Genomic DNA, 21,418 nt, shown 5'->3' on the forward strand with positions numbered 1-21,418 from the left:
AGAAGTGTTAGCCCAACAAATGTTATGGCACTTTCATTTATTTGTTAATGCATTTAGAACAAAAGTGTGCAATACACTACTTTAGAATTTGGGGGACTTTGTCAATAACGATGCGATTAATCGTAATTCGTCACAAAGCATCATCCGATTGATCGTGATTAAAAACTTTAATCGTTGCTCAGCCCAACTTTTGACATAAAGCTTATTCATCTGTCATTTCAGCATAGCCAAAATGTTACTTCGTATAACACTATGAATGCATCATTTGAAAAACACTTTCCCATACAATCTTATAAAAGTGTGAATATAGTTGGGAAAAGTGAAATGTAATTAACTATTTCAAGATCTGGTGATGAAATGTCACCATGACACGGACCGCTTGCGAGATGACAATTGAAGAAAAAGAGGATGACACATGCATGAGCTACATGTCGAATGATGGACAGAAGTACAAGGATATTAGGGTGAGAGGAAAGGTTGTGCACGTGCACGTGTGAAGCAGCCAAACAAATCTGACCATTAGGAAAAGGTGTGACATTGACGGTTCCCAATGTTCTTTTACTTGTACTGTGTAACAGCCTTTAAAATGTACTTTACAGTGGACTATTTGATTATTAGTTGCTCAACACTTTTGTAAACTAGTGCCTCTCTGTTCACGGCCATTATAATGTAAGCAGTGCACATCAGCGGAGACATCTTTGAAGTAGCCCTTTTTTTTCTCAATTTTTGGAGAAAGAAAAAAACATCAGTTTGACCCAAAAAGTTAATTAATTGATGAATATTATATTATATGATAATATAATATAGATATATAATGATATATAATATAATAATCATATGATTCTTTGATTATTGAGACCGTATTCGAGTCAGTTTAAGATATTCCCTTTTCAGATCAAAGAAGCAAAGTATTATAGAAGTCAGACCATACATTTTATTCAATATTGCACATAATACAGTATCTGATTCTCACAACATTAACGTGCGCATGGCAATATGAAGAGAGGCAATTCCAACATTTTGCTTAAACATAAGTCACTATATAAATATTTTAATCAGGCTGGCGACTGTGAAATAACCCATCCAAGTATTTATTTATTTTATTTTTTTTGGAGCTACTTAATTTCTAAAAAAATGTGTTTATAAACAAGCCATTCAATTATGCTAATTTAAATAATGCTGCGCCTGCATAGCTGTCTTCGCCCGTGATTTGGCAGTTCCAGTATACTGTTTGTTGATTACGCCGCTTCAATGAAAAAACATACTTACAATGTAATTCGGTGGTTTGCTGATTAAGTTTCTCCTCTGCGAGTAAACAGAGTCAATGGTTTTTTGGGGGGGGTGTTTATGAGGATTTTATTTTTCTTTGAATTTAACGTTCAGATGCAACACTCAGTGAAATTCCAGCCTATTAAAATCGTACTTGCTCCACGGTGGGCAGGGAATGATTTACATGAGACACCCCCACAGCCTCAACACAGTTGGACATAAAATGTTTGATTTTTTAGTTCATTAACCAAAATCTGTTTGAATTGAAATACACCGCTTATTGTGTCAACTTTGTCAAATTTAAAAGGTGGTTATGCTGTCACGATCAAGAAGCGATTATTCTATTTATTAATCCATTGATTTATCGAATAATCAGAAACAAAAAATGTGTTCTATTCCTTACATATTTATGCAAATATCTGTAGGTTCTACTCCTTACACACACACCTCAAAAAGCGCATGTTACTTTCTACTTTTGTATTGTGTTCATTCCAGTTTGTCGTTGTTCCATACACTAGTCCAGCTAAATCGTGCCATGATAGAAGGAGTGATTTGGATTTTGGTTAGATGAGAAATATAAACATGTCAATTTCCAACACGCTATTGATTTGTGCGTACTTTATTACTCATGCACGTGATGAAAATCAATGACGAGTTCTCACACTCCAACTAGTGCAGATGTATAACTGTCTGGGTCCAAGTAGCAGCAGCAAGATGAGCGGAGCGGTTCGTAGCCAGAAAAAACAGACAACCACCGCACATCCCTGGTCATACTTCGAGGAGTTTTTCTCAAATAACTCATTTTGAATGTGCTGAGAAACCGAACTGGAGTGTCACCAGCTCATGGCTTTCAAAAACCTGCTGGCAAACTTGAAGAAGCGGATTGAGGTAAGTTGAAAGTTAACAAGGGGTGACGAGGTGACTTAATTACACTTCAGACAAATGTTATAATATGAGTTTAATTTATTGCTATACGTAACACTAGGGTGACCATATTTTCATTTTCAAGAAAGCGGACACTCAACTTGGCCTCGATATTCTGAAATGATTCTCAAAGATGCCATATATTATCATTTTAAAGTAGGACTGCACGATATTGGAAAAACATGTAATATGGAATATGCATGTTGCAATATCAATATTATTACAAGATTTAATTACATCACTATAATCTAATTTAAAAAAATAATTAAAAAATAAAATTTTACATGGGGATAAATATGAATGTATTTTTATTTAATTGAGTTATTTAGTGTTAGTAATGCCCCTAAATACTGTTCTCCTATTGGATGCCAATGCACATTTAAGTTTGTATCTGATTAGTCAAAGTTACTTTATGGATTAAAGCATACAATTACATGTGAATTTAGTGTACGTCTTTAGAATTCTGCACTTAATGTGCCTTTATCACTACGACAATATTTTTTCAATGTATTGTGCAGCCCCAATGTAAATTATGCCTCCTCAATATGGGTATAAAATAAAACAAAATAAACATAATAGTTGCTCTTTTTTGAAGTCTTACTTAAATATGACAATGTTCTAAATACATAATACGTCTTCTTCAGCTATAAAAAAAAACATATTTCTTACTATCGTCTCAATGTAATAGTGTAAATAATGAAACGGTAGTCTCACGAGAACATTAACAAAGAAAAAAAAAATCACTTCAGTTTTTAGTTTTCATCCTCACAGTTGTTTTCTTCTGTTCTCCCAAATCTGGCAATTAATGAACCATATGAGCTGTGAAATCTCAGACCGGCACAATTATTAGATATTGAATCATGTTTGTGTGTCGTCACTGTCCTCAACTCTGAACTGGAGTCAGGGTCAAACTGACTGGAGTTGTAATTGGCTTGTTCAACGGGTTGAATGTAACGCATCTCTTGGTCTCGTGACTGACAGCGGTGAAACACAAACGGATAAGCGGGATGTTGTATTGCTTGCGTATTCAGCCAGGGCTTCATTTTATCTCATTTCAGCAGCAAACACTTTTCTATGACACTCACGCTTGTAATTGAGCTCATCTCCTCCGCACACTTTTCCTAACTGCCACTACTTGCCTTGTCTTCTGAGTTCCCCCTGCACGCCAATGTCCACGTCACACACACCTGTAACGGTGAACTCTGCTTCTCATTAAAAAAAAAAATAATAAAAAAAAATAAATAAAAAAACACGTTGACTCTCATTTGTCACCGAAAACATCAGTTTACTTAAACACATGATAATTGGTCTCCAGAAAAACAATTAAACATTACAATTAATTTATAAAACCCAGGGTGAAAAAAGCGTTTGTCCTGAAAGCTATAAGCCGCAGTCTTCTATGTTGAAAAAAAATAGTTATTTACCGCCTGTACGAAACAATTTTGCACTGTGAATGCACATGAAGGTACATAAACAGATTGTTAAAACAGTGCCTTTTAACACGGCAATACTTTGCTAATTAAAACAGAACAGAAAAAAAAAAACAATTGAGATTTATTTTGCATATTTTCGGAACTATAGAGCGCCCCTACCGGTGAATGAAAAATCCACAGAAAAACTGCACCTTTGTATTAGCTGCATGGTTCAAAATCTTGGAAAAACGTAGCGGCTTATAGTAAAATACAGCAATTTTACATTGTAAAATCAAGTTCCACCAATAATTAATTACACTGGTCAACAGAAAATTTTAATCAGAGATGGCTAGTATCTAAATGTACGTTTGTCGTCAATTTGAATATTTTTTTTCTAGCACATCAGCGTTTTTTTTTTTTAATCTTTTCATTTCTTTAAGTGTTAACTTCTTAAGTTTGACCAATAAAAGATTGCGCAAGATGTATTTTTCCATTGTCATTAAAAAATAAAAATAAAAAAATCCCCTAGTTGGTGAACCTAATTCATAAATATGTATTGGCTTGCTTCCATGTGTTTTGGGTTTTTTCTTAGTGTCATTTTTTCGTTCATGTCTAAGTCATTTCATCATGCCCAATGTGACGCTCGATTAAAATTTCATTCAAAAAAATAAATGCCATATTAAAATAAAATCCACACCATTCTTTGTAACCTTGCCAACTCATGCGTCTGAAAAGCTATTTTTTTACACAGCTGAACAGTTTTTAAATAGATTCTGTGTGTTAAAATCAAGGTGAAGTTGTGTTAAGCCTAATCATCTTGAAACAGAAAAGCAATTTTGGATTTAGTCTGGTCTGACAGGTCCTACCGTTTTGAACAGAAACACAAAGCACACATACCGTCAACACGTATACAACAAAGACAACTTGCGTCACGACCTTGTGACAGTAGGCCCTCCCGTGTTTCTCTGTCGTGGGTGGTTGCGTCTGTGGAGTGGGATGCAGGTCAATTGTGAGATACAAACACACCTTGAGCGAATTGACAAGCAATGAACCCTCCATTATGCGCTTATACAATAGAAATCATGTAAGTGCAAGAGATTGAGTAAGAAGAAGGTATAGTACGTTTCCAGAGAATCTTACTGCTCCTTCAGTGTTCCTTCCAGTGTCTCATCATAGGCGTTACTTCCTCCCTTCATTTGCTCTGAGTTTCTTTGCCTCATGATTCCTTTATTAAGAGCATCTCATTAAACACACACTCGCCTCAAGGTCTTTAGGAAAGCCTCGCTTAATATACTGGCAGAAATATGTGCACTGGAGACATCCAGCGATGCGATTCAACCCTCTGATGTCTCTCAATGAGGACATGGGCTTAGAAATTATTAACTGCTTTTTCACGACACTTGTAGGTTCCCTTTGCACTAGTGATGGCCGTTTATTATAGATTTAACATGATTTTTGTGGAAACACAATTTCTCATTTTAGCTCTGTCGTAGTGTATTGCAGTGTTTGAGTGTAGTGATTGTCTGATTGCTTTGTTAGTTTTTGCTTTTCTGCATCTTTCACAGGGAAACTTTGGAGCTCCTTGGACTCTGAAAGGGGCTATTATTTTTTTTCGTACAGAATTTTGCAACTGAATCAGAAAAAAGAAAGAAAGAAAGAAGAGTCCCACAAAAGCACTTTTCAGAATTAAGAAGGAAATGTTGAAGGTCTTTAACAGGGACTTTTCATCAACATGTATGCTTTAAATTTTGTTTTCTTTTACATTCTCATCTTTTTACGGAGCCCCTCTGGTATCACAGTGCCTACGGCTCAGCTTGCAAATGTCATAGGACCAAATTCCAAAAACAGGTGAGCTGTCATTGGTCATTTCCTGAGCCCCAAGCAGCTGTGATATAATTTTCAGTCGACAGGACGTGAAAAAAAGATGCCCCCTACGATGGATGAAAAATGGGGAATTTTGCTACTTAATTCATATTCCACAAACTCAGAATTTCATGTTTCCACTATTGGGAGCAATGGTTCTTATATCCATCCATTCATCTTCATCTTCTGTAACGCATCTCCTAACTAGGGTCGAGGGGGGTGCTGGAGCCTATCCCAGTTATCTTCGGGCAGTAGGCGGGGGACACCTTGAACTGGTTGCCAGCCAATTGCAGGGCACACAGAGACAAACAACCATCCGCGCTCACACTCATACCAAGGGGCAATTTTAGAGTGTTCAATCAACCTGCCATGCATGTTTTTGGAATGTGGGAGGAAACCGGAGTACCCTGAGGAAACCCACGCAGGCACGGGGAGAACATGCAAACTCCGCACAGGATGGCCGCAGCCGGGATCGAACCGACAACCGGTGCTGTCTCTCACTGTGAGGCCATCGTGCTAACCAGTCGGGCCACCGTGCCCCTATGATTCATATAATTTGCAAATTTTAATTATAGTTAGTTTTTATTTAATTTTGACTATTTTTTTTATTTATTTAATCAATTTAATTTCATTTTAATTATTTTTCAGGGCAGCTTTATTAGTTTTTATTAGTATTATTTTTTTGGTTTCAAAAACACTTTTCTATTAGTTTTTGTTTTTTTCCCCAAAAAATAAGTCTTACTCGTGTGCATGATTAAAAAACGATCATGTTAAGTATTGCTTCGAGAAAATTCAACAAATATACTATTTGAATACATTTTGATAATTCAGGATACAGTTTATCAGTCCACAGATTTGGACTTACAATAACTGCAAGCCACATCTAATTAGATGCATGCACGCTAAAGCTCAGATGCCTTGCTTGCCAAGTTGACAATTTCTAAAGTGGTTCAGTGGCTTGAAGCACAGTGGCCGACTGATTGGCACGATGGCCTCACAGTACAGAGGTGCAGGGTTCGATTCTGGCTCAGGTCTTCTTCTTTGCAGTTTGCATGTTCCCCCTGTGGCAACTGACTTGGATTATGATACATATTTCACAAAACCCACTTCCAATGTAGTTGGGATGTTATGTAAATTGGAAGTAAGAACAAACTCTATTATTTTGCCTGTGTGTGCGTGCATGTGGGGGTGTGCGTGTGTGTGCTTGTAGGATTGGACAGGCAAGTGGTGCTGGGAGCAGGTGCCGTCTCCAATCAGTCGCGTACTTAAAGTGATCCCAAACTCCACCTTGTCGCCAGATCCACACTCTCGAATTCGAGTTTGTTTTGTTCATGCAGCCAGTTTTGAGTTATCTCAGCATATTCTGGCTCTGGCTTGCCATGTTACTTGTTTTGCAGATGGATTTTTGCTTCTCTTGCCTGCCAGCCTCGCATCCTTCACTAAGCCGACCCTGAAGCAACACTCGGCTTCCTTTTTTTCCACCTGGAACCATTTGCCATTGGTAACCACGACCTCCTCTACCACTGAAAATAAAGTAACTATTTGTCTACAGTCTCTGCACTTGGCTCCCCCTGCCTTAAAAATATTCAATTGAATACGCCAGGGTTTCAGGCGGTATATTGTAATTTTAGTTTCACCTGGTCTCATTCAATCCGTTCCTTCTTACCAGTTGTGTTTCTCCAATTTACTCTCATCTCTTCTCTCTCTCTCTCGCTCTCTGTCTCTCTTTCTCTCTCTCCCTCGCTTTCTCTCTTTCTATCGATCCAGGTTTTGTAACATATGGTTGCAGGTCCACAAAATAACAATCAAACCATGAACCAGTCCGTGGCTGAAAACATTTTGGGAACCACTGCCCAACTATATCAACACACTTCTACAAAAACGCACGCACTCACGCACACCTACACACACGCACACGAACACGAACACACATGCACATACACATTTGTCAGCAATGCATTATTCTGTGAATAGGATATATGATCATTGTCAGAACAGGACTAACTTCGTGCAGCATAGTACATACGGTTAATAATATAACTATTCAACGTGTCATTGCAATGACTTTTTAGAGTTGTGTCGTTGAGAATGAAGGTAAGCACTGTGGCTGGCTGCGACATGCGTAAAACTGCGCTGAATTATTTTCCCTTCCTTACTCCGGCCATACCAGCCAGTCTGATGGCCAGTCCCCGCCTGATACTCGGGCACAGCTCGTGACTACTGGGGCACGTCCCCCAGTAAAAGGGGTCCGGCGACGCCGCTGCCATTGCAGCTCCAGCTCATTCCTGATGAAAAGCTTTGCTGTTTCAGTTCAGTGTGAAGTCAGCCATGTCTGTTGGCCAATTCATGGCAATTATTTATGACTTTCTAATTTAACATAGTGAACATTGTGAAAGACAAACAAATATAGCAGTCTTATACCAGACTAAAGCGTGTTTAAACTTTTATGGTGTGTTCCACAAAATTCCTCTCTAAGTACTAGTGCAGAAACAGTTTTACCAACAGACCTTACTTACCACATGACCCAAATACTGGAGTTGTCTGGGGCATTAACAATGCCTCTTTCAGGGTCAATCCGGCTCACAGTGCAGTACCATATACAAAATGAAGAGAAGCTTAACAATTTCTATGATTAGTGGACTGACAGTAAACTTCAAATGCCAACGTTGTCAATACATTCTACTAAATTGCTTAGCGTCAAAAAGTGACTCTCCTCCCAATCATATATTATGGAGATGCTCTACTACTAATAATCAGCACCTGACATGGCAGCAGCCATTGGTTTATGAATGTACGTGTGAATTGGTAAATGTGAGCCTCAATAAAGCACTTTGGGCAACGTATGATGTGGATAAAGCCATTTACCAACCTATTTCTTTTCAGTTTTCTGCCCCAAATGACTTGCACACTCTGCAACTAATATCTTTATTAAAAATGTACCTCATTATCCCCAATATATAGCCACGAATCATCAGACTTTGTCCTGCTGTCTGTGACAACGTGACAAATTACAAATATTTACCACAGAATATATTAAATATTAATGCTTATTTTAAAAATTTGATAAGTCTCCTATTTGCTGGGCTCGGTTAAATGCTTAAAATCCTTTGTGAGGAATATAATCTAAAAAGTGAATCATCAGAGCACTTTTGCTGTAATTGAGAAGAATATTTATAAAATGTACCTTTTCAACCACTTGTATACTCACATTTTGGTGATGAAAACCGTCACTCATGTCACTCCGCATTTTATCAAAATTTAATATTATAAAAAAATTCAAGCCATAATTGATTTTCAATCATATTATAGTGCAATACTTATGCTGTTCAATTGAACAGAATGCTGAATTATTTTCTCCAAATATACTTCAATAATTGTACCATGGTCTTGTTCTTGATATAGACCACTCGGCCATCCTGGCTGCCAGGATGGCCGAGTGGTCTAAGGCGCCGCGTTCAGGACCCAGTCTCCCCAGGAGGCCTGGGTTCGAATCTCGAATTTCCCCATTGTGGGACTAATAAAGGCAATATTATTATTATTATTATTATTAATTAGGAGGCCACTGATGGTGTAGTGGTACACTCGCCCGAGTTGTGTGCGGGCAGCGTGGGTTTAGTTCGCACTCAGTGCCGGTGTCTATGTCTGCCCTGTGACTGGCTGGCAACCTGTTCAGGGTGTAGTGCGCCTTTCGCCCGTAGTCAGCTGGGATAGACTCCAGCACCCTCCCGCGACCCTGTACAGGAGAAGCGGTGTAGATAATGACATGACAATATTTAAATTCAGTCAAATTCTTCTGGAAGTGAGTTTCTGATGTTTGCCAGCTGCGCAAGTGGTAGCGCATGACAGAGTGACATGGCTCAGGTGGTAGAGTGATCGAGTGGTCCAGGTTGTGGGTTCAATCTTCAGCCCCTGTGATCGTGTTTAAGTGTCCTGGAGCAAGATAGCGGGCCTCTAGTTGCTCCAGATGCTGCATCCTTTGTAGGTTTATGAGGAGACAACGTTAAAGAGATTTGATTACCACATAGGTAAAAAAGCAAAGCTTATTCACCATTAAGTGAAATCTCATTTTCTCTTTTGTATTCATACTAGCTCTTTAACCCATCAAATTTTACTTTATCCAAATACTTGTCTAGTCGATTGATTTTTTCAGTAACTTATTTGAATAAAAATATATTTCTTAGCTGCATCCCTACGTTCAACTCTCAGTCACCTTGTCGAATTTTCATGTAAAAAAAAACAACCTTGGAATTAAATTAAAAAATGCTCCTCAAAATTAAAAAGTTATTTTGAGCCTTGTTGTACACAATAGCCGCACTGTTTTTTATCCTGTTATGAATTTTTGACTCACATATGCTGTGATGTAATGTAACGTATGATGTAAATTCCGAAAGATATCGCATTGTACAGTTTGTTGCGTTGGTAAGTGTATTTGTTTTTATTTTGGTTTGTTTCACACTACTGCCTGCAGTCAGGTATGGATTGCAAATGATCATTTGTTTTCAACTGCCTTACCTGGATAAATAAAGGTTAAATAAAAGAATATTGCAGTTTTTTAAACTGTATATTGTGCCCAAATCCTCTGTAGGAAATATAATGGAGTGCAATTTGCGCAAAGAAACCTTATAGTGCTGTACGATGCATTTAATGCATTTGCAAATTTGGAAAGATGAATTTCTTACAGACAAAAGAGATGCCTACTTGATATTAATCAAGTCAAACTTGACAAACCACACATAATTTGTCCGATGGTATTTAAACTTGACAGATAGTCAGACTCAACTCATGCTTTAATAGCAGTCTGTCAAATAGGCTCAGAGGAGTCAGATTCCTTAATCAGCCAAGAAGTTGCATACAGTGCAAAGCTTTGTTCAATTCTCCATGTATAGTACTGTACTTTTATTCATTGTCCTTCGATCAGACCAGCATATTTATCTGATGATGAGTGACGCACAGCAATGGCTTAGCCGTTCCTGAATCAGTTGATTGATTTAATGATAGTAACGTGTTTTAGTGATTGTGCCCACGCGTTGGGAGGGTGTAGTGACTCATATCTTGTTGACATGGAGACCAAAATAGCAGCCAAATGGAAGAGGACATTCAGTTTACCCTTGAGACTTTACACGATGGTGAAGAAAATGGGAAGAGAAAGACAGACTGAGAAGAGCGACACAAAGAGAGAGAGAACAGGGGAGGAGAGCTTCGAAAACTACGGCCGTTTGTGTTACATAAGACAACAGTGAATCATGACAACTGATAGAAAATCGTTAGATTTTTTTTTTTTACTTCTCATAGAGTGTGTTAACGCTACAAGTTCAAAAGATGAAATAGGACTATTTTGGAAATATGAAAGACTTGCTTTATGCTGTACATACCAAGGTCATTAGAGATTGACTGCAGTGCACCAAGTACATTTCATCCACTCTCAAACAGTCACGCAATGTCTGGAAACGACATTGTTCCAAATGCACCGACTGTGTGGTCTATTTTAACAGATATTTTTCAATTTCACAAAGTTATATTGCTCTCTATTTTCTTTTGATTGTCAAAACAAAGGCTAGAAACATACAAATCAGCAACGTTGTCCAGTGATCACATTCATGGCAAATGTAGTTTCAGAATTAGCAGCCAGGATAAATTGAAACTCTCCATCAGTGCGATTTTCAGCTTGAAAGGTTGAATAATTTATCTGACAGCATGCATTCAAAGACAGCCTGTGGCTACAGCACACACAACGCCCAATACGTGTTTACGGTATACGTTTCTCGACACTGCTGTTCTTAATTATTATGTTTTGGGACACTTTGGGCACAGTTCCACACTGTGTATCAAGAAATACTGCCCAATTTTTAAATAACCATTTCTACAAAATTTCAGTGTTCCTCATGCAATTGTGAAAGTAATTCCACTTGTATTTATTTACAAATAAATTAGTATTTTGTGAGCCAGTAAGCCATTGAATTACATATACAGATTACTAAACCAAGACTTCCAAAGATATTTGACAACAGAGCTGGGCACTTAACCCTTTTTTGCCGGTCAGCCCCCTCTCCTTCGGCCACAATCTGGATAGCCTTCCGGCCTCGACCCTCCGACCTTATTCATAAAAACTGTCGGCCTCGGTGCATGACGCTGCCGCAGGAGAAATACTAGATGCTAATAACAATACTTGATGAAATACCTGACAGTCGGAATGACCAATCATCGAATACAGTTTGGTTCGGCTTGACAAAATGTTGGACTGACGAACAACAGATGGGTACCCAAGCCGCTGATGGATGACAAATTACTAACTGGCAAAATTTTGCAAAAGTCTTTTGCGCACAACTGAATTGTTTAAGTCAAAGAAATGCCTAATTTCTTTTCACAAACATACAAATGGCAAAAAACTAATATTTACAATTCTCAGTGGCGGCTGATGGTCAAGGAGGGGTAGCAAAAAAAATGTCCAGCCTATATTATAAATGTGTTTTTTATTAAATGTATCTTTCCTTTTCAAGAAAACTATTCCGTCGACAACCTTAATATTATCTACCATGATGTGCAGCTTTTCACTCATGAAATGTATGTGTTTAGTGTGGTTTTTTTTTTGCATTGGAGCATTCTTGACAATGCATTTGCACACAGACCCCCGCAATATATCGATCTTCTTAACCTCACATATCATCTCAGGCTGTTTCACAGCCGGGGGAGGTGACATTCCACATCCTGGTGGGGAGGTGCGGCTGAGAATGGGGAACAGTAGCCAGACTCGCTTGGAGCCAAGGGCCCTGCCTTCGGCCGGCACCCAGCTCTCTTTGTACCCGACTCCCTTGGCACGTCCCACAGACCGTTAACACCTATGCCCTGCCAGTAATCAGATACCCCGCTGGTATAATTCCCTGATCACTGGAAGAAATGCAAACCACTGATATAGAGACAAGAAGGTGCCTTAAAATGCACAGAGGGGTCTATCCCAAGTTCAGAATCCTGAGACTGTACACAAAGCGGAAAGACAATTGACTTGTGAGTGTCCAGGGCACAAAACAACAGGCCTCCAAGAACATATAAGGGGTGATGGCCCCAAGGGACGACCAACTTATCGAATGCCTCAGGTAAGGAGAAGGATCCAGATGAACTGTCAGGGAAAGACAATCCCTGCGTGGCATGTACCACTGCAAAATTGAAGAAGTGGCTGACTGAGAAAACATACTATTGGCTGGATGACATATCAGAAGCGCTAATCATGGCAGCACAAGAAGGTGTCAAAAACACATGATCAATAGCGGCTTGGGTCTACCATATCAGACAGGATCTTGGTGTAGGCTGTGCAAAGAAGCCCGAGAGATGGTGCACCATATCACAGTAGAGGGTAAGATGATGGTTGTTTGTATTTGTGTGCCTGGCGATTGGCTAGCAACCAGTCCAGGGTGTCCCCCGCCTACTGCCCAAAGATAGCTGGGATAGGCTCCAGCACACCCCCTCGACCCTAGTGAGGAGAAGCGGTACAGATAATGGATGGATGGATTTTAAAAAAATTAACATGATTATATATTTTAACTCTGTTAACTCAGTTTTATTTACTTCAAAAAGACAAATTTGAACACAGTACCATATTAGCTGGCTATATATCTTTAGCACATCATCTCAGAACAAAACACCCTGCCTAGTTACCACTTGTCCTTGCAAATCAACACTGCTGGAGTGCTGCTTATGACTAAATGTGCTGTATACATTTGGAGAATTGTTTCTAAGAAAAATTCCTGTAAAGATGACTCCATTTAGATCGTATTAAAGGTTCAAAGAATGCTATTAGAAGAGTCTTTGATTCAAAATACATTTTATAAGTGGTGATTTTACATTAATTACAAGATATTATTCAAGAATTTTCACATCAGAACATAACTTTTGGAGATGTGCTACAAGGACAGATGGTCTCAATCAGGCACTTTGCGTTTATCAGGAAGACATCAGATGTCTGTCTCCGAATGGTAAGAAAGAACGGGGGCACTTTGCTGACGCATTCACCAATACAAGAATATAGCTTGAGGGCACGATATCACAAATTGCATTTATTTAGACAGAAAGAAGGAATGGCAGTGCCAAAGGACAGTCATGCAAGACCATATAGGATCATTTGTGACTCAAATTTCTGACATTTTGGCGAAAGTCAAACTACAGCTGAAATGCATATTCAGTATCTTCTGTCTCTTAATGCCATTATTTCTCATCGCAGTTGTGTTTTAAATACATGGAATCTTCTGTCTCCGTTTCCTGCTGATGCGTCACCTCCATCAGTGAGTTTTAACAACCACAGTAGGTTTTGACTATAAGACTGGGGTGTAATTTGTCCTTTATTATTGCCAAGGAATTAAATTATATCCACGCTTAATCTTTAATATGTTAAAGTTAGCTGAAGGCCTTAATAGTTTCAATTTCTGGGTCACTGTGTTCACAAGTCAGTACAACCCGATCCAATTTCGATGAAGTTCTATTTAGTTTTCACTCGAGGCTCACATTTGTGAGATATGAAATTGGTGTAAATGACACCTATGAGCAACAACAGCACATTCGACTGCAACATGGCGATGTACGTGTGTCCTCAAAGGATCTTTCACTTGCTCAAGATCACAGGCGTGCCCATTTATACAATACAAAATAACACACTTCATTGCCCTGAAACAGCAATGAAGTCTTTATTTTCCTTCATAAACGGTAAGCCCTCTTTGCTGATCTTTTTACAGGAGGTGCTCCTCATTTTTGTCGTCTGACAAAATTATATTTATTACTGCGCAGAAAAAGACTATTCAAGGTTGATGGAGAAGAAGGTAATCAATGTGCCGGCTGACACATGCATGAGAACAGAAAGACGTGCATCATATTGGTTCATGGATTTTGTGGGGCCAGTTGAGCATCAAAGCAAAAAGGGTAAGCTGGGTAGTGAAAGGAAAAGAATATAGCAATATATTTTTATTGTGAGGTGATTTCACTGGGAATGCAGCCACTTAAGAAAGATGGGTTTTAACCCTAAATTCAGTTAAAATTTCAGTTTTCCTAAAGGCGGAATGGATCCGTATGAAGTTCCTTTGGTGAGACAGTTTGATACTATATTTTGGTATGAGAAGAAAAAAAATCAAATAAAATGAGGTTGTTCTTGAGGTCTAATCTCAAAAGCATTTACACAAGATGCTGGGTCAGTAAAATGACAATTTTGGTGTAAGACTAAGAAACACGAATTCCTTTAACCGCATGAGTGGCCTTGTAATTGCGATAGTTAAAATGTGGTTATTTCAGCAGGACTTAAAAACAAAAAAAGCTTTAGATCTTAAATAAGGTAATAAGAAGGTCACAATTTAACGTGCGTCTTTTAGAAATAATAATCTTTTGCTAAAGAATAGTTCGACTTGCATAAGTCACATCAAATTAGCAATAGAGCATTCCATTTGCACACAATCTTCCCAGAGAGTGGGTCTAATCGTGGAACATTTCCCTTGAGGACTGCGAAATAGTCGCAAACCCCTTGAGGGTACGTCAACTGCTCATTTTGAATGCAAGTGTTTGCGTCTGCCACTCGGCTGATTTATGGAAAGCATGTCTTTCCATTTGAATAATGGCAGTCCATATTGACTACTTCATTCTCTCATTTATGAGCTAGGTTTTAGAGGTCTGCTCTAATATTAGCGACACAATGTAAGATTAATTCATCGCAAGAATTTAATAATGAGTATGAACACAACCTTACAATAATTACTTTATACCACATAATATAGTAAAAGGTGTTAAAAACACAAATCTCGGCAAACAGTTGCCTTCATAAAATTGCAGCTGAGTAAAATTTGAAACTTTTTATTGCTTTACTAAAAGTGCCATATTATTAAATGAATTGTTGTTATGTAATGCATGAACAAAAACAAACATGATTTGGACTCAAACATGACAATGTTTGTGAAATTGTAGTTAAACGTGATGGAAATTGTCTGGTGAGGACTAGACTCTAAATACAGTACTGGTACCAGGGATGGACAAGTAGAAGTACATAGGAGAGATTTTTAAACTTGATTTGATGTTTAATTAACCTTCACTTGAGAACAGCGTCAAAAGGCAAATACAGTTCACCTGGTGGACTTAAGTCGAATGAGAATGAGAGAAGAAAATAGTGTGAAGCACTGAGAAACTCTAACCACTGTGGGGTAGTGTTTCCCTTCATACAAATCCAGCCACATCTGCGTCTGTGTCAAAACATGCAAGCAATTGAAATGTAAAAAGGCCACTTTTATAATAATCACATATTACAGTGGCGTACAGTATAACCTTTTGCACTCCAATAGTGTACAATTGTTAGACCTTGATTACTACTTGTTGGAATTCTGCCTTTCAAAACTGCCATTTTTTTTTTTGTTCATGCTACGTAACCATGGAGGCTACTGTATAACCGTTTATACATTTGAAGGTGCAGGTCATACGAGCTTACTGTTATTCTTTATACTATTTTGTCTTGGAAATGCAGACACAAAATACCATACCCTTGTCACATATTATATCACAGTAATAAAGCATACGATAGACCACTTTATAGATGAAGTAGCTGGTAATGTATTAGAAAATATTACTTTTTGTATAGGTTCTCTATCCTAGACCTATTGTATTCATTAATTGTACAAATGTGAAAATAGGCATCAACAAATGATGTTGCTAAATTAATTTAATGGCAGGTACTGAAAAAAAAGGGTTGCATTTAGCAAATGTGCCTCACTTTTCTGAGGTTGGGGGTTTGAATCCAGACCCCCACCAGCGTGGATTTAGTATGTTGTCACCTTGCTTGTTTGGCTTCTCTCAGGGTACTCAGACTTCCTTGTGCTTTCAAAAACATTTTTCTTAGGCTAACTGATGACTTTTAATTGTCCTATTGTGTGAACGGATGGTTGTCTTTGCACCCTGAGATTAGCTGGCAACCAGGTCAGCTATAGGTTTCTCGCCCCAGTTAATCCACAACCCTTACGAGGACACGCGGGACAGAAAATGGATATTGAAAATGAAAAAATGACCTTCTTAAAATTAAGAGGTCATTTGGCCAGTCTCACAATTCTGTGCAACAATACAACTCAAAGCTAAAAGCTAATATATCTCCCCAAACTGTTCACACATGCTTCAAACTTTCTCATCCCTTTCTCATATGAGGTCTCAGTACAACCAAAATTGCAAAGATTCTTCTCAATTAAGTTGCCGTATTTGCACTCACTTCGTACTTTTAACCAAAATAACCGGAATTGGTTCAGAACAACACCAAAAGCTCATATCACTCCCAAAACAGTTTGCGCTTGTGGCAAAACTAAATTCCTTTCTCATACAAAGTAGTCAGTCCTCAACACACATTGTTCTTTTTTTTTGTAAGCAAGACAGAACAGCCAAGATGCGAACATCCGTTCACTGGGCAACGTGTTTGTAGGAACTGAGCCACAACGAGCCAGCAGATGAGCCAGGAGCTTGTGATAGCTGGTGCCCGCCGATAAACATGGCACCAGCATGTTGGTCTTGCTTAGCAGTAGTGGCTCAGCTGGTAGAGCAGGTTGCCCATTGAAGGAAAGGTTTGACTCTTCAAATCATGGCTGTTTTGTTTCGCATCTGCTGTTGCTTTGATTTGTTTTCCAGCAAGAGCAGCACGAAAACACAACAAAACCATTCTGATCCATGCTTTTTTTTTTTTTTTTTTTTAGCAGGGTACACAGCCTTCAAATTTAACATTTAATTTCATCTCACAGCACTCGTAATGCTAAGGAAATTGGAACCGTCCGTACATTATTGTAGAATACATAAAAAGAAAATGCATACAGTATTCTGTACATGTAAGAAATATAAACACACACACACAAAAATAAATAAATAATCAAGTTTTCATAACTACAGTAGCACTTTCAGTGGTTGCTGTTGTCACCCTCCGTCTCCTGGCCACCATCCTCATCCTCCTGGCCTTAGATGCCCGGTTCTCAGTTTGCCCATAGATTTTGGTCCGCATTATTTTCCAACGCAATGCAACGAGGGAAGAAATAGTGCAAACATCTCAACATATGGCCTACACTGATCTGATGTAATGTCCCCGCACGCAACATCCATTGCATGGAGCAGGAATCTCTGATCCTGAACCGGATATTGATATACTCTCCACCTCCAAGCGGAACAACAAAATCCTCAATTGGGTTGAAGAAAGGAGAGTACGGAGGTAGTAGCTCAATTCCATGAACATTTATCAAATGTCCCAAAACATTGTCTTGTTGAAAGACAAACCTGCATCCCAGTCTTAGCCAGGTCTTATGCGCACTCCCAACAGGTTTTCTTCAAAAATGGTCCTGTATACTGCTCTATACATCTTCCCAGTCCCAGCTGAAGAAAAGCAGCGAGAGCCACGAGGCTGCCACCACCGCGTTTGACAGTGGGGATGATGTTTTCACGTTGATGTGCAGTGAGACATAACATTTTTGCATTTTGCCCAAAAGGTTCAAGTTTGGTTTTATCTGACCAGAGCAACTTTTTTCCATGATTGGTGTGTGTCTCTAAGGTGGCATATGACAAACTTCAGTTGGGACCGCTAATGAAACTGCTTTCTTCATGCTGGTCTTTCATAAACTTCAGATTTGTGCAGTGTGCGACTAATAGGTATCCTATGAACAGATTCTCCCACTTCAGCTGTGAATCTCTGCAGTTCATTCAGAGTGATCATGGGCCTCTTGGCTGTATCTCTGATCACTGCTCTGCTTTTTGGGCTTAAATTGTAGAGGGATGGGCGGGTCTTGGTAAGTTTGCAGTGGTCTGATACTCTCTATTTCAAAATGATTACTTGAAAAGTGCCCAGTGACATATTTAAAGTTTGTGAAATCTTTTTATATCCTAATCCTGCTTCAAACCTCTCCACAGCAGAGTCTCGGACCAGCCTGTGTTCCTTGGTGTTCGTGATTGCGTTTGCGCTTCCAACAGATCTCTCAGACTATAAAAGAGAGAGTGCAGTTATATTGAGATCTATTAGACACGGATGGACTGTGTGTATGATTATCAGTCATTTAGGTCAATTCGAAAAAAAAAGTTTTTTGTTTTGAATGAATTTCGTTCCACTTCACAATTGTGTCCCACTTGGTGTTGATCCTTTACAAAAAAAGTGAAGCCTGAAATATGGCAAAAGGTAAAAAAAAGTTCAAGGGGTCTGAATAATTTTGCAAGCCACTGTACATTACATATACAGAGAGCGAAAGAGCGAGAGATTTAGAGATTTTAAATAGCTGGGGCTTTGAATTCCACGACAATATTGAACAGCACTAAACAGGAGCAGAACCTAATTCAGAACCAAAACAAGTTCAAGGGATACTGTTGGTCTCGTCGGAGTGCAGAAAGTGAAGCAAACAATCACGATTTTAAGGCAAACTTTACTGAATCAATTAAAAAATAAATCACACATTATTTGTAGAGCGCATTTTTTTCATAATAATAATAATATTCCCTTTATTAGTCCCACAATGGGGAAATTCGAGATTCGAACCCAGGCCTCCTGGGGAGACTGGATCCTGAACGGGGCGCCTTAGACCACTCGGCCACCCTGGCAATGTAACTCAAATTGTTTCACATTGTTAGTCACCCGACCACCCACATTTTTTTTCATTTGTATTATAGATTTTAGAATGAACTGCCACTCTTAAGTGACAGAAAATATTTCTGAACACTGTTGCAGTTGTCACAGCTTGAAGCACATCAAATTAAGGTGGAAGAAGTGTGCCAGTCAAAATAATGTAAGCACCTATTTCTGTGTTTTGTGACAGCATTTCGATAGTCGCTATCTTTTTCCTTTCTTAATACTCACCCACGCTTTATGACAATGATGCTTACAGAATTGTAGCCTTTACTCTCCCATGGAGATGATGAGAAATGACTTATGCAATTGTCAACACAGGCAAAGCCAACTTATTCCATAAAATCATGATTAACCACATTAGCTATCCACCCGCAGATCATAGACTAGCACAGGCTACGCAAAATAGCGCGCAACAAGCAATTGACCCTGAATACGAACACTGGAAGATCACGTGGTGATGTGGGCCTAACGACTTAAACTAACATTTACATTTCATAGAGGTCTTTTCCCCTTTCTCGTGGCATTTCTGTCTCACTGAGCAGTGAACGATAGTTGTAATTAAGTGCATTACCATGATTGGCTGGTCGGGTCCAAATTATACTTTTGGGAAAATTTAAACCTTATATTGAGTATTTTTTTTCTTTTTTTGCACCCCTACTTCAGATCATTGTAAAAAAAAAAAAAAAAAAGCTTAATGTCAGAGAATGGCGATCAATTGTCTGCAACATTTACAATAACATCTCTACTTTGCCCACTTCAACCGCTGAAATATAAGAACTATCGCTCCAATATTTTTTTATTTTATGGACATCAAGCTTTCCAGCAATGCTTAAGTTAGAGAAACGCGAAAACTGCGATCAATCATCAACATAATGAATGTGGACATCTGTACTCATTTCAACCTCTGAAATTATTAGACCGATCCAGCCAATAATTCGGATTTTATGGAGAGAAGAGCCTGTGGCTAGAAGACTTTTATTTATTTATTTATTTATTTTTACTTTAAGCGTTTTAGTCTGTCCCCCTGATCTGGCTCATGTGTACTGTAATTGTGTATTTTCTAATAATAAACTTGCACCGTCGGGTTAGGTATTGAAGCTGCCTGGAAGGAGTGTGCAAGCACACGGTGCAGCTTTCACTGTGACACAGACAAGCAGGCTGGCAGGCAGGCAGGCAAGCAAGCAAGCAGGGCCCAGTCCTCCAGGTTGTCCGGCAGGGTGCCTGCAAAGCTTCACGCATGCTGTTGATATCAGTATTCCGGAGCGTGAGGGAGGGAATCGGCGGCGAGCGGTGTAAAGCAAAGCAGAGGCGGCAAATGGTTGTTTGCGCTGCTCAACTGAAGATTCCCGAAACACTTGAGCGAGGCTTTTAGCATTTGGCACGAACAAGCGCCGCTCGGTTTGTGGTTTTTTTAATGGGGCAGCAAGGTAGGTTACCGCGGCTGTCGCCTGCATTACAACTTTATCGTCACACACTAAGGCGACGCACAGGCAGTGTATAAATGTCTCTCGACGAGGCGTACGCATGTCTTCGAGGACCATGTTTTATTTTTTTAACATTATCTACCCATTTAACCTGGATTTTTTTTTAGTACCAAGCGCGCGAAGGCTTAACTTCGATTAGGTTTCCTCTCTTCATGCCGAACCACCACATGAGAGGTCGACGTCGATAAGACTACAAACAAAGGCCCCCCTTGTTTATTTTATTTTATTTAATTATCGGAGTCACCTGAATCTACGTGGGGGAAATGCCTTTGGCTCTGTTCTGGATGTGTTTGTGGTGCTTTCTTCGTCCCGGAGCCACCGGCCAAGGACAGTCGACTCCGGCTGTTTGTTCTCCCTCATGCAGCTGCGATGAAGATGGAGGTGCCGACTGCTCCGGGAAAGGACTGACCACCGTCCCGTCTGGCCTCAGTGCTTTCACCTACTACCTGTAAGTTTTCGCCCGAGCCCCAAGCAACATTCATGCCCGGAACACGTATGATAGTCACAGCAAGTATTGGCTCCGCACAACATTTAGACTGAAAGCTCCACTGATGGCCTTTTGTGATTGTGTATCGATTATTTCATGTCTTCATGGTTCACCATGGGAAATTGACGAACTGGCAACTTTGCATCTTAACAGCAACACCGTGGAAGTTGTTCTGCGTACTCGTTTTACAATGATTTTGCTTAGGGATGATTTTTTTCTAAGGAATATTATCATGCAAAGTGTGTCAAGTGTCACAAAGTAGTGGAACATACGTATTGACTCGTTGGTCACAACAATGATTCATTGTTAGACATATTTAATAATAACATAATCTATTTGAGTGTTAATTATTCTCCATGTAACACTGTGGATTACATGCAGAACTGCA

At 39.1% G+C, this 21,418-nt stretch overlaps 1 protein-coding gene across 1 annotated transcript in view; it reads left to right on the forward strand.

Annotated features, from left to right (window-relative positions):
- Window positions 1-20,166: 20,166 nt before the first annotated feature.
- The window catches only part of lgr4 (leucine-rich repeat containing G protein-coupled receptor 4), a 38,022-nt gene continuing 36,770 nt past the window's right edge, over window positions 20,167-21,418 (forward strand). The window contains exon 1 of the mRNA XM_088295811.1: window positions 20,167-20,991. Coding sequence (XP_088151937.1) covers window positions 20,807-20,991 — 185 coding nt within the window. The 5' untranslated portion in view covers window positions 20,167-20,806. The remainder of the gene's footprint in view (window positions 20,992-21,418) is intronic.

The sequence above is a fragment of the Idiotropiscis lumnitzeri genome, chromosome 5, assembly GCF_059441095.1.
Source record: "Idiotropiscis lumnitzeri isolate Australia: NSW breed Sydney's pygmy pipehorse chromosome 5, RoL_Ilum_1.0, whole genome shotgun sequence".
Lineage (NCBI taxonomy): Eukaryota > Metazoa > Chordata > Actinopteri > Syngnathiformes > Syngnathidae > Idiotropiscis > Idiotropiscis lumnitzeri.